At 46.2% G+C, this 14,652-nt stretch overlaps 1 protein-coding gene across 5 annotated transcripts in view; it reads left to right on the forward strand.

Annotated features, from left to right (window-relative positions):
• The window catches only part of PLEKHA1 (pleckstrin homology domain containing A1), a 749,116-nt gene that overhangs the window by 365,162 nt on the left and 369,302 nt on the right, over positions 1-14,652 (forward strand). For all 5 annotated transcript variants that reach the window (XM_069611983.1, XM_069611981.1, XM_069611982.1 and 2 more), the window contains exon 5: positions 6,339-6,436. In XM_069611983.1, coding sequence (XP_069468084.1) covers positions 6,339-6,436 — 98 coding nt within the window. The remainder of the gene's footprint in view (positions 1-6,338; positions 6,437-14,652) is intronic.

Raw genomic sequence — 14,652 nt, forward strand, 5'->3', positions numbered from 1 at the left:
TTGAGGATGATGCAAAGGATCTTGAACTTCATCCTTGCCATCACCGGGAGCCAGTGGAGAGATTTTAGGGCTGGAGAGATGTGGTCCCTGGGCTTGAGGCCAAGGAGAAGTCTCACAGCCATATTCTCGATTAGTAGAAGGGGGCAAAGGGAGGAAAGAGGCAGATTGAGGAAGAGGCTGTTGCAGCATTCCAGCTTAGAGGGAACCAGAGCTCTGGAGAGGGCCCAAGGAGGGGGGCCAGAGAGTTGGGGCTTGGGTGTGGTGCAGGTGCGGTGGTGAAGAACAGGGAGCAGGTGTCCAATGAGGAGAATCTCGGTCTTACTGGCATTGAGGCAGAGCTAATTGGCAGCGCACCAGGCTGGAATAGCAGTCAGGTCTGAGAGAGGAGGGAAGCTTAAAGGAGAGCTGTGTCTCATCAGCATAACACTGGGAATAAGGAGAGCAGATGGAGATGAAGTGGGCCAGAGGGGCAAGGTAGATGTTGAAGAGCCTTCATGATGGGATAGAGCCTCGAGGGATGTCACAGGCAGAGAGTGAGGTGGAGGAGAGGAAGGGTCCCAATTGTACTTGGGAGGGTCAGTTAGACGGGAAGGAGATCCACCACACCTGTGCCCTGTCCATGATGACAAGGATATCATGGAGATGATTTATGAGGATGGAGTGGTTGACTGTGTCAAAGGCAGAAGAGAGATCAAGGAGGATCAGAACAGTGCGAGAGTTGGAATCAAGATTTGAGAGCAGATCTTCACGGGTTTTCAGGAGAGCAGTCTCTTTGCCTCTGGATGCTCTGAAACCAGACTGGTGGTCATGGAGGCAGCCAGCCGCTTCGGTGTGGAGTCAGTTGGGAGATGACCAGCTACTCCATGAGTTTGCCCAAGAAAGGGGTGATAGAGATAGCCGGGCAATAAGTGTCAGCAGATGGTTTTTTCGAGAGGGAGCACAAGAGTGCTTGAGAGGTTGTGGGAAGGAGCCAGTAGCAAAGAAATGATTGCAGAGGTCAGCCAAGGCAGGGGCGAGAGAGGCAATGTCCTTGATGGTTCTGGAAGAACAGAGGAGCACCTGTTTGGAGGTTATTTTCATAGAGCAGACAACTCTAGAGATCTTGTTGGTTGCAATGGGAGAGAAGGAGGAGATTATGGGGAGGAGGAGAGGGTGGACCCAAGGGAGGCAAGAGAAGAGTGACTGGGGAGTTAGATAACAGTGAGGACAGGATAGAGTTTCAGAGAAGTGGGAGGCCAGTGCAGGGGGCCTCGAAGGGAGAAGGAGAAGATGAGACTGCAGTAGGATTGGCAAGTTCCTTGCAAATTTTAAAAAGCTCAGCCATGTTGTTGGTGGCCCCAGTAATATAGGCTTGGACATGGGCTCTCTTCTTGGAGCAGATAGTGAGTCGTTATTGCCTTTGTAGCAGGCGGCATGCCAGTTTGTCAGAGGATGCATCTGAAGCCTGCCATTTCCCCTCAGCAGCTTTGCACTTGTGTTTCATAGCTGCCAAGTCAGTCATACCAAGAGTTGCATTTGGAGGCGGGCTTCATGCGGTGGGCGGGGGGGTGATGTACAAGGTGTTTGAGATAGAGAGACGGAGGTTAGCAAGAGCAGAGTCAGGAGAGTCGAAGGCAGGTGGGAGGAAGGATGAAGGTTGAGGCAAATGCAGCGACTGATGCACGCTTCATTGGTTGAATGACAGACTGGCAGTGCGTGCAGAGACATTGTCAGGAGGCTGGGGAGCTCAAGGTGGGAGGATAGGAGAGAGTGGTCAGACCAGGAGAGAGTGTCAGGGGTAGTAAGAGGGGTGGAGAGAGGGATGTCTGTTATGAGAGCATCCAATGTATGCCCGGCAGAGTGGGTTGGGCCAGAGGGAAGAATAGTGAGGGAAAGAGTTAGAGGTCATGAAAGAGTACAGTGGCCAAATCCGGAGAGTCAAGGTGGATGTTAAAGTCCCCAAGGAAGGGAAGTTTGGGGGAGGCAAGGAGATGGGAGGAGAGGTCCACCCATTCTGGGAGGAAGAGGGTGTGGGTCCGGGGGGCCTGTAGATGGTGGAGAGAGAGGGGGAGAGGGTAGGAGAGACACAGCCTACAGACAAGGCATTCAAAGGAAGAGTAGGATTGAGTGGGGATGATGGTGGTAAGAACGCACTTGGGGAAAATTGGAGCCACTCAACCACCAGACTGGGAGGGTCTGGGATTGGACAGGATTTTGTAGCTACCGTAGTAAGCCATTGGTTTGTGCCCTAGGGTCGTTTTCTGTGAAACTGCCGTCATCACTACTCTGTTGGAATATGAAAACAAATAAGATTCTGCATTGTAGTCTGGAATCCCCAACTCTGGGTCTGTGCGTTTTGCCCCTTTCAGTTATTTGAATGCTTCTGTCATCTTCCCTTTCGGTTAACAACCCCCCCCACCCCGCCACGCCATCTCTGGTCCTCCCTGAGCCTGCCTGGAAGAGGTCTAGTGTATGCGCGGTAGTCGAAAACCCGTGCCGTGCGTTAATTACAGGGGCCCAAATACTGCTGCATTTCCCCTCAGGTGATTTTTACAATGTATGCCACCAGCAAAGACTGTGCTCTTTCAGGGGTGAACATCCTGCCTTCCAGAGAGAGAGAGAGAGAGAGATATCTCCTCACTCTGGCAATGTTGTAGCTTTGCCTTGTCCACCTTGTAACCCTTTTCTGCTAGTACTGTCAGCAACTGCACTGAGCATTTCCGACTTTGCTCTTCTGACCTCCTACATATCAAAATGTTGTCTACAAACGGAATGGCCTTGCTGTCCAAATGTATGTTCCCTAGGTCCATTTGGAGGACCCAATTTAATTTATTTTTGTATTTCTTTACTTATATTGCGCCGAAGCCCGCAGGCATCCGGGCGTGTACATGAAGACAAGGACAACAGATAATGTACCGGACAACCAGGTTGTTTAGTGAAGTAGGGCTAGATCTTTTTACTTGAATAAGCTTTTTTTTAGTTTCTTTCTAAAGGTCATATAGTTTGCCCAGTCTTGGAGAACTCAGTAAACCATTCCATGTCTGAGCCGCTCTTGCGGGGAAAGAGCGTCCCTGCCCATTTGATCTTTTGGCTCCTGTGCATACAATGAGGCATTGAGCCTCAGATCTCCAGGAACGGTCTTGGGAGTAAAGAGTTATTTGGTCTTTCAGTTAGGCAGGGGCTAATCAAAGATGCAACAATGTACCGTAGTCATGGATTTAGAAGTGATTTGGGCCTCTAAGCCTAGCCAGTGGAGAGCCTACCTGTCGGCTTAGATGTGCTCCCTTCTAGCTTTCTGTCTGATTCCCACAGCATTGTTTTGTGTAGTTTGACAATGCGCTATACACCCCTTGCTAGCTCATAACAAAAGGGCATTGCCATAATCCAATCTGGAGTGGCGCTGGCAATGGTTGCACAGTTCTTTTCCCTTAAATAAGGTCTGATAAATGTAAGCAGTCTCCAGTAATACTGACAGTTTTTAATTAGGTAAGCAGCATTTGTTTCGGCACCTAAAGATGCTTGCAGGTATATACCCAAAATGTAGAAGGAGACTTGCAGTACCCTTGAGGAAGTCTCGTATGGTTCCAGTTTTTATTTCTATATAGAAAATGACGTTGGATCCTGTGACTCTGTGAAGAGGGATAGGGAAGAAAGCGTTTTTCAAATCGATCACTGTGAAAGGAGTAGCTTCCAGTGGAATGCGAGGGATTTGTTAATCTTCCGAATTACCTGCAAGAGGGCCTGAGCCGTGGAATCCCCCCACCACGCTCCAAAAACGGAAAAGTCCATCAATGTGACAAAATTCTCTATTTATTGAAGGGTTTCGGTATATGGATCAAATTAATGGACAATACACAGTTCTCCAATACTTTCTCGTTGCTTCCAGGCTTGTTGCAGTCTTTCAAGGGCCTGTGACATTGCAGAATAGTTATGCTTCCAAAACCGAAGGGAACACGACATTGGTTAGTGAGGTAAACTACATGTAGAGTACATAGGGAAGGGGGTGGGGGGGTGAGTATCCCTATTGGCTAGGCAATATCTGGTAGCGACTCCTGTGACCACCTATTACATGTTGCAATTACAAGTATGGTAGGTTAACGCACTGTGATTGGGTTTCGTAACAAATGTGAGCTGGTGTGAAAGGTGTATAGGGATTGGTCAGCAAGGGTCTTATCCGCCTTAGCTCTTTGGAAGGGTACCAGCCCATGAGCAACTATTGAAGGTGATGGGAACAACCACAGAGGTGTTGCATGTACCCAACCATCTCCTATCCTCTAGGCCTTGAAACCGAACACTAAGCTTTCATCATTGGATTACTTTTGTATCATCCTGCCCTCGATTAGATGGGAACGATGGTCTCCATCTGACTCAAATGAATAGGCTTTCTGTTGCAGGTTTCAGGTTGCATGTGTAGGCATTACAAACTTAATTTTTCTGCTTGCATTTGAGGATTTTCGGCTTTTACTCTTGCAGGTGTCCTATCTCTTCAGTTAACTTGAAACATTCTGTGTCCTTGGCAAGGCTGTACACAATAGCTGCACTGACAGTCTGGTCTGCGCGTTTTAGCAAAGTCAGCATGTTGGGTCTCTTTCTGTGTTCTTGATCCCTTCCAGCGTCTTGTCACGATCGCCCCTAACCTTGCTGCTTGATTGTGATATATTTGGATGAATGCGGCCTCCGGTCCCCTTGGCAGCAGCCACTGTGACCAGGGAATGTTACTGTTTCTTGGCTCTGCCAAGGGGAAGCGGAGCCAATAGGGATGCGGGAAAACACATTAAGGTAAACATGGCAAGCAGGTATGTGTGAGTCCAATGTGCAGAGGTGATGTCCCAATGGGGGCACAGGTACTTGCAGGCAAGATATGGAGGTCCCAATGGAGGCAAACATGCTTGCAGGAAGGAGAAGGAAATCCTAATTGAGGGATAGTTACTTGTAGGGAGGATATACCAAGGAAATGGTAAGCAGGAGGCCAGCAGAAGAGAGAGCAGGAGAAACAAGAGTCCAGGAGGCATATTCATGGAGGAGCAAGCGATTGAACAGTTAGGAAATTAACGAAGCGCAGCGCAACAGGGAAATGTAGCAACGTGCCGCAGCTCTGTTCTTTCAAGAATAAATCTGCTTCTGGGTGGATGAAATCATCATGAACTTGTGTGGAGTCACGTGACGTCGTTCGAATGGGCGGAAGTACCTCCATCTGAGCCAGACAGACCAGGTTGGGGCTCACTGTGGATGCCGCTGAGTCATGACACGTCTTCCCATTCATTTCAGTGTGGCTATCACTTACATTTTTGTTTTCATGTCTGTTCATGTTAATTGCGTTTAAGCGTCAGCAAGCAGTTCATATGTATTCATGTGCAACTTTCAGTTACTGCTTAGCAAAGGTGTCTCTGTCCTCTAGCTAAGTGAGTCATAAGCATGTTCTTCATGTCTAAAGAGTAATGCGGCCTGAAGTGTGTGCGTAACTTTGTACAGGAATGTGTGTCTGCTTCATGTCCAACACATCTACATCGTGGTGTTAGTGGTGACGTCATCCGCTTTCTTTGTGGTTAGTCCATCGATTGCGGCTGTATCTCTTCAACAATGTCATCAGGATAAGGTTTAAATGGCTGTCTGATGTCTCTCACCTCTGCGATACATGGGGGGGGGCATGAGGGAGGAACAATGTGCACCTCATTTGTGACGTCGAGATGAGGGCGGGACTGGTGCAACGAGGGCCACATTTAGGTTTGACTCTTCATGTTCTTAATCGAAACAGCCTCAACATTCCTCACATTTTCCTGTAAGAAAAGGTTGTTTGTGAATTAAAGTGCTAAAACGTGCATGCTACACATGGATTTTGATAAAATTCTGGCTTTATTTTACTTTGTCGTCTACTCTTCATTTAGTTTAAATTTTGTGTGTAGCTCATTGATCACACAGTAGCTCTGGATGCTGTTACCAGTCAGGCCTTTGCTCTATAGGATGTGCATTCAGGTTTAGTGGATTCTTGAATAGTCCTCATGGTGTGGACTATGGTTACTTTATTTGGGATTTCTCTGTAGGATGTATATTAATCTGTAAACCACTGATTTCATGGCTGTAAGAATACAGCACGCTGCAGTCTTTACCGTGTGGTACATGCCCTTTCCTATTTGTGCAATGCATGGTTGGCAGAGGTTAGATTTGTGGACAGTTCTACTTTTGTGCCAGATGAGATGTCTTATGGTTGTGCGGGATCCTCTCCTCAATTCTCACTTGGGTTGCCTTCCACCCTGTAGAAGAATTCCTTGATCCCTTCAATGCTGCACATATTTGTCTACATGCAATTTATATTAACAGCAGTTTATAATGTGCTGTCTTCTTATTCCTTTTCCTAATAGTTATGAATACTGGCATGAGAAAATATTACCTGCAGGCCAACGATGAGCAGGATCTGGTAGAATGGATCAATGCCCTGAACAGGGTGGCCAAAATCACAGTGAGTAGTTATAACCTGTCTTGGCCTGTAGTGTGTTCCTGTACTATGTGGCTTGAATGCATTGCCTTTCTGTGTTTAATGGATAGCAGTGTTTGCTTACCACAAAGTAATTACTGTCAATGAAAGAACGCGACACCCCCACAAGCCATTTAGAAAAGATTGGCTTAGCAATTACGCAGCCTACTGACTGCCTCTGTGATAGAAGGGAAGGGAAAGTGGCACACAATATGTATCCACTTTTGTGGCGAGGGGTGTCGCAAGTTTAGGTCGAACTATTCAGGCTACATTGAACCAAGTTGGTTTGTTTGGTTGATTTTCAGAATCCACCCTATTCTGGTGAAGGGGAGAAGACACTTAAGTCTAGCCAAGCTCTACCTAGGCAGGTGGTTGAGCAGTACGGCCTAGACTGAGGAATGTAGGGGTGGTGAATGGTCAATGAGACGCACACCGAGCACTCTTAATTCAACTTAGTATGTATTAAAATAGCTTTTTTATTTTACATTTTTTAATTGTATTTAGTTGTACAAGCCAACTTTTAAAATATTATATTTCTCTCCACATCATATCACACAACTATAATCAGATAAAACAAATCATCCTTTATTGATACAGTACATCCATAATTGCGACACTTTTCCTTCATATCAAAGAAAAATGGAAAATGCAACCCTCCATATTCCTTGCCATGAATGTCTGCCAGGCCTCATCAGCTGAAAATGTAGCCCGTATTCCCGTCCCTCTGGATGCATTTAGCCGCAGGGAGCAAAACGCTTCACAGCTCATTGATAGATGTTTTGCCGATTCAATGCAAATGTCTCCACAAAATTGACATTGGCGTAGGTTTTGGGTGATTTTTATTTTTTTTGTTTTTGTTTTTTTTTGCCAGGCCCAACTATCTCATGTGTGTTTACACAGTTGATTTTGATATAGCCCCAAACCACTGCATTCCCTGTAAAGCTAACATTGTACCCAGGTGTACTAGGTCTTGTATTAAGGTAGTCAAGGAAACAGAAAGCTTGGGATTTAACTGCCAGCTTCATTATTTGTGGCTCCTGGCTGGTTTTCATGTAAAACCAGCTTCATGTGTTTCTTAAATTTATCAATTGGCCAGCTCAGCGGCTGATCAGGTCCCGTCTCCAGCCAGATGTTATCGGCAGCCTGCAATTTTGTGCTGTTGCTGTAGGGCAGAAGCCTAGCTCTTCATTGCAGCACATTGTGCGAAAGACCCAGTAGGGAATCATGCAGTGCGTTAGACTTCAGCACAGCTGGAGCAGTACTCAGACTCTGTACAGCCTTTCAATGGGTATACTTATCTCTCCAGCAGTTGACCTAGTCTAGCCTTGCCCTCCATATGAGATGAAACCCAGATCTCTCAGCCCCATGAAGAAAGGTAGAAACAATCTTGGACTGATGGCATTGCAGGAGACTCTTTAGGGCATACTTTTAAAAAAAGGGTAGCAGGCGATCCTCTACAGAAAGAACATGGCATGATAACCTGTTCTGAGATGAGTTTGCAGAACACGCTTTTTGCTCACTGTACCTTTCACAGATGGGAAATATCCATTTGCATATCAGTCTTTGTCCCGCCCACATGGGCAGTCCAGCACCGAAATGCTATGGCAATTCCTCTCTGAACAAGAGTACCAACAGCAACCCCATACACGTGTTTTAGCCTTGTTGGGCCTCATCAGTGAGGTGAAGCTCACTGGCATACTGCCTCGCTTGTTGGCTAGCGACCTTATTAAACTGGTCACTATTGCTGTTCTCGTTCTAATGTGTTCCAAATGGTGAGACCCTCGTAGCTCAGCATCTAGGTAAATACCCAGATACTTGAATTCGTAAATACCCAGATACTTCAATTCGGTGACTACCTTCACTGTGACCCCCGCTTCATGGACCATGAAGGCTTTCATTCTTCTACCCCTTGCCCAGAAGACCATGATCTTGGTAGCTATTTGTTAGCCCCTTTTAACTTTCTCTGGCTAACCTTGTGAGAACTACAGTTGCCAAGTGTAGAAAGGGTCTTTGGATCCCTTTTACATTTTATTAGGTGAGACAAGCCCCTCCGCCCCCCACCTTAAGTGGAGTGCTGGGGAGATGCCGAGTATGACCTTTTAAATGTAAAATGTATGTTGCAAGGACAAACTTAACTTTAATGGCTAGTGGCAGTGAATCTTTTTATTAATTTGGTGCACCTTTACTGCAGCCTGTTTGCACAGCCCCGGTAAAGGCACCCATGGGTGCTCATTTTACCAAAATGGCACTTAGTGTTCTGTGTCCTTTCTTGTTCCTTTCTCGGACCTTCACGACGGGAAAATTCCTTTGCGTGATTTTTATCTTCGGCGGGAGCCGTGTGGACTCCCCTCCCAGGATCCAGAATGTCTGTGAAGGCAGGAAGCAAGGGAGGAGTCCACAATTCTGCAATCCTTTGTCTTCCAGCCAGAGTGTGAGAATCCAGTTAGACTGGGAGGTTTGCTCTCCTGAAAGGATTGACAACTGCCCAAGTTTGCATGTTGCAACGCTGTTTGATTGACTGGGTTTCTGCATAAGTCTGATCCTGGAAGCTGAAGAGTTAGTCGTCCACTGGAACCAAAACCGAAGCGGATGAACAAAACGCGGCTGAAATGATTTCCAGCGACCCGAGAGCCTGCTGTTGTCCTTCCTTCCGATCGATCTGAGGACTCCGAAAATGACAACCCTGACCCAGAACCTCCTGAGACCCAATAGACTCAAGAAGACCTGCATTTTGACCCTTCCCACGTCGTGCTGAGACCTTCCAGGGCTGCAATACCTCAATACAGTGGGACCTCGAGCCATTGTGTGGTGCACGGTCTTCCGAATCTTGCTGAAACTTTGTGGGAATCCTGCTGTACCTCTAGAGACGTGAATGGCTCCAAGTCCGAAATGTCCCCTCACCAGAGTGCTGGGCCTGCCAAACGATAAGATTCCGACCAGCGATAGTCTTTTTCTGTGCTCCTGAAAAACATGCCAAATCCACAGAGCTGCATCCAGCCATAAGGAAAACCTTGCCTAGAGCCTTACCTGTGATCCTTGCTGTACACCCTATGTTACGCTCACCTGGCTCCCACAGAGGCGTCGATCTGAACTGGATAGCTGCGGTCTCCACCAATGTGACGCGTAGGGCCGAGATGACGGACTGGACTGGCCCACCTAGTTTTGTTTGCTTGGCCCGTAGGAATATTCTTCTGCAAATGGAGAAAGGGAATTAACCACCCGTGGAGTTGAGCGTAAATCCCCCCACCCCTGCTGTTCTCCCCACAGATCACCTTTGATGTCCCCTCTTATAGTCTCACCTGATTTGAAAAGATAAGCTCTCCATCCTGCATTGAGCACAGGGGTGCGTTGATAACCAGTTGCTTCACTGGCTCGAAGGAATTGGTGAGTTCCAGAACAATATTGACTCCAAAAAGTATGTAGTTCGTAAGAGTTCACATGTCTAACTTTCACTCTTGTCTGATTTCTTGCAGTTTTCAGCTTGACCCCAGCAAAGAGTTCCTCGTGGTAGCTGATGAAGTTCAGGTAAGGATTTGGCTTATCCTACACAGTTCAATAAAATAAGGCCAGAATGTAACCTGTTGCTTGCTCCCTTATTCTGGTGTGGAGAGAAAATATGAAGTTCGGGGAATAATGCCTCCGGTGGTAAAATTAGGTAAGTCTATTGTGGTGGGAAGAGTTCCCCTTGTTTGTCCCTTTATCTCACCTTGTTGTCCTTTTGTTCCCCTTAGGGGCCGGGCTACGGCGAGGTTGCAATGGAGACTGCGCCGACCCGTGAAGAGGAATAGTACCCCCGGCGGTAATCGGGTAAGTCTATGGGGGTGGTTACTATTGCCTCTGTTTAGTCCCTTGGCTCACGTTTGCTGTTCTTGTGTTCCCCTTAGGTGCCGGAGTGCGGCGGGAACGTGCAGAAGGATGCGGTGGATCGTGAGGATGCTGCGAAGGCCGGTGAGTTCAGCGCGGCGATGCAGCATGCGAGGCGGCGCGCGTAAATACTTCTTTCTTCCAGCTTGAAGGCGCAGTGGATCCGGAATTCAGGTAAGGATCGAAGGTTTTGCTCTTATTCTAAACTTTTCTCCTTCTGTTCCTCCCTTTTTCTAGGAGCTGCAGACTCGAGGCGGGTGTGGCAGAAGAGTGGATGCAGGCTTGCAGACACGGTGAGCGTTACGCTGCTGGATGCAGAATAACGCGAAGCGTGTGCAGCTCTTCGGGTGTGGTTTAAATAGCCTCCAAAGTAGTCCCAGGTAAGTATTCCTCCCCAGCCCCACCCGAGTAAAAAATAGTCCCTAGGTAAAATAGTCCCTTCCAAGCCTCATTTGGCTTGGAGCTCTGCAGCATGGTCTGCATCAGGTAAGTTCTACTCTATGAGCCTGGCGCCATAGGCGCCAGGACTGACTCCATATGAGCCTGGTGCCATAGGCGCCAGGACCGCACCCAAACAGCCCCTAGCAGGGGTTTTTGCTTGCTCAAAATAACTTGATGCCTACTTCCGGGGTTGCTGGACCTGGTCTGGTTCCCCGGGGGTAGGCATCATGACACCCTAGGAGTATATCTGCTGTTAAGCATAGCGGCATTGTAATTACTGTAATGTGTGTAGATAGAAACACTGTTAGTATTCTGTTAATTTAATTTTTATGTCTGTATATATGCATTATTGTAACTTTGTACAAATTGCGCCCTGTTGCCTCCGGGCCTAATGGCTTGCGTGTTATAAATAAACAAATACAAAAGTCTTTCCAGTGTCCTGTCTTCTTGATGAAGGAATTCAACGACCAGTTTTTGGCTGCTGATCCTAAAGTCCTCCTACTGCAAAATCTTCTTCTGTGCTGAGATACTGTGCTGGCTTGGGTATTTACTGACCTTAAGTCTCTTGTGATTCCTGTGTATTTCTGGGGTGTTTTCTGTGATTGGGAGGTGTCTTGTCCAGTTCACCCAGGCCCACTGCTGGAATCCTCCTAGGGTGTCTTCTATGAAGTCCCTGGACCGTCAACTAACTGTAAAGTAGAATACTTACTTGTTTGAACAGTCTTCCTCTGAGACCTTGAACTTTGCCTACAACTGAGCCGTATATCACCCTGTCTACAGCTGGCTCATAGACAACTGGGGTCCCTCTTCGGCCTCCGAGAGAACTCATGTACTAGAATTGGGAAGGGCTGGATACATTAAGGGGTCTGCCTTGAAAAGTAAAACAAGTGTTGAAAAGTTTACTTACTTGCAAATGAGGTAGTTGGTAACTTTAAACTCTGAGTGAATAGTTACAAAAATGTATTACTTACCTTATACACGTTTTGCCATTCTGAAAAGTATTATTAGGATTCACTTACCTTGAATAAGCTATGTGCCTTCCTAGTCTTAATTTCCTTAGAAACTGTTTCGCCATTCTAACAAACTATGTAAAGGGTTAACTTACTCGCCTGTGAATTGGGTTCCCCTCTTCCCAAAAGTAGTGCTATTTTCACTTTATTATTCCTGTTAGGATAATTGTAGGAGTGTCCCCAATTGCTTCCCTTGTCTTGCTGTTAGCCTGTCCAGAATAAGTCTGCCTAGGTCATACTGGCTGGTAGCTCCTTATAAAAGTATGTAGAGTTTACTTACCTTGAGTATAACTGTGATCCTAAAATAAGTTAGTTATTGCTTACCTTAGTATATACACTGAAAAGCAACTGTAATGGAATATTACACCCCAAGGTCCAACTCCCCTAGAAAAACTGTTATCCTGAATCATCCAAGCGTGTTTATTTTCTGCCTGTGCCACAGCGCTCTAGAACTTCAGCCCTGCACTTTTATAAGTGGCATAAGCAATGTATTGAAGTCTCTTGCCATTGTGCATAGAGATTACATATCCTCCACTTATATATTTATTTGTGTAGGTGTTGAGCTAGGGGCGATCCCAACACAGGTCCAAAAGCAGGAAAACCGTCATCCACAGAACTCAAAAAGGAATGCCCTACTTTCAAGAAAAAATACAACATTTATTCGTACATCATGACTGTTGAGATGAACGGGACATATACGACTTCAGCACGCCCACTGCGGGCGGAACGTTTTATAGCCACAAGCAAAACATTGCATATTACAGAAGAAATGTAACAAAAACTGCTGAACACCTTTCCTGGACCATCATTTCTCCATATTAGTCAGCCATTTTCACATTGTGGCTGCCTGAGAACTAATCCCACCCCTCACTATGGCCTTCACAAACATGTATTCTTTCCCTATCTGATGAGACTGCATTTTGCTGTCTTGGACTGAGCATTCGTCCCTTGAGAAACACTTCCCTTGCAATAATAAGCTAGCAACTATCTCATACCGCTCCCCACCTGCCAGCGCTCGGCCTATTTGCAGGACAGGACGAAATTCAACCACGCGCTCCCAACCAACAGCTATGGACTAATGCACTGTAAGAGCAGCTTAATAACTCTAGCTGAGGACTACTCAAAATGACGAAGCCCTTGCTCACAGCACCTAGTATTACTACAAACACAAGACACTAATACAGGTGTGTGTGTGTGTGTGTGTTGTCAGATGGTGAAAGTATGGTAATATGTGCTATGCACCTTCTATCCAGCTGCCATGTAACCCGAAAATGTGGTGCCATTAACTTTATTGTGGGCTGGTGTGCTACACAATGTGCTTTCTGTGAAGTGTGATGCATACGGGAATGTAGTGCCATGCACCCTGTTTCCTCTGCAATCGTGCCTAAATTCTACATGGGTCTCAATACATACTAATAGTTGACTAGAAAAACCTTCAAAAAGGATGAAGTACTGTAAACCTCACCACATAATAGAGTAACAGCAGGAATATAACTTCAGTGCGCCAATTGCTAGGTTAATTGAAATAGGCTAGGGTGTCGCGGTTAACGCCATGTTTTCACGCAGGCATTGGTTTCAAACTGCGACTACCCAATAACCTCTTGAAGCCCACAGTTTTCCTTAGGCCACAGTACTAATAGTCTCCAATGTCTAGTTATGAATAAATATAAAGTAAATGCTTACATACATAATTCATGTTAATAGAAATAACAGCAATAACTAGTCTTCTAGAGAAATATAGAGTCTTTAATGCAATGACCAATTTTGAAATTTTAACTACCGAGTCAATGCGCGTTTCGAGCTTTGCTCTTCCTCGGGCTCTGATACAGTGATTCAACCTTCAGAATTGGTATTTAAATTGCGGCGTGTCTGGTCACTTATTGTTCCCTTGCTTTGAACAATAAAAGTCTGGGCATCTTAATTTGCTAATCTCGCCATCAGTGAATGATGGATCCAAAAGGTCTGGACAATCTGAGTTTTCTGTCACTGGCACATGAGAACGTTAGTGAAAGTGTTCTCCTTCATTGAGGAGCAAACCGGCCTGATAGGGATGCTACGATAGGAACGCTACGCTGGTAAACATTTGTGTAAGTCCCCACATAATACTTCTGGAATGGTCAAGAAAGACCATATCGTTGGACACCTTGTTAATTCTCTCCTAATCCTTGCTTCAAAACCATCAAGTGTCAAACTATGCATAAAGTAAACCTAGTCGACTTTTCCACACCCAGAATTGCCCAGACTAATAATGAAGCGTTCTCTCTCGTAAGGGTTCAGAGCTGAGGGATTTACTGATGAATCAAAAACCGATATGAGCTTGGACCTTAGCTTTTGTCCTTATATAATGGACCAACCAATAAGGCTTAGCTTTTGACTGGGTTCCATGGGATGTGTGCTAGGTGATTCACAAGCTCTGCAATCTTTTTACAGGTCTGTGAACGTCGGTTCTTCCCTCTCCCCACTGGATCTGGTCTGCTTGCCTGGCGAACAAACGTCAGTCTGTTGGATTTGTAGTGGTCCACACTTTGCTTTTTCTGGCTATATCTTAAACTCTTGTTGTCGTTGGAATTAGGTGTTGGTAACCGCGACTCTCCTATCAGGTACCCACCCCGTCGGAACACCCAACCATACTAGGAATGCTTGGGTGTTTCGACAGGGGTCAGGCTCATGACAGTTGTGGGGGCTTTCAGGTATTCCCTTGTGGTTGTGATGAGCTGATTGTTTTTCTTACATTTGCTGTCTCTGCTGTATAGTCCCTTTTCTGGTCTGGTTTTCTAGATACTATCTTTTGGTCCGGTCCCTTCCTTCCTTTCACCTCTAGCCACATTCTTTTTCACGTCCTCTCCTTCATTCCATTTTTACTCTTTGCCACTCCACCACATTTCC

The sequence above is a fragment of the Ambystoma mexicanum genome, chromosome 8, assembly GCF_040938575.1.
Source record: "Ambystoma mexicanum isolate Mex_15411 chromosome 8, UKY_AmexF1_1, whole genome shotgun sequence".
In the NCBI taxonomy this organism is placed as follows: Eukaryota; Metazoa; Chordata; class Amphibia; order Caudata; family Ambystomatidae; genus Ambystoma; species Ambystoma mexicanum.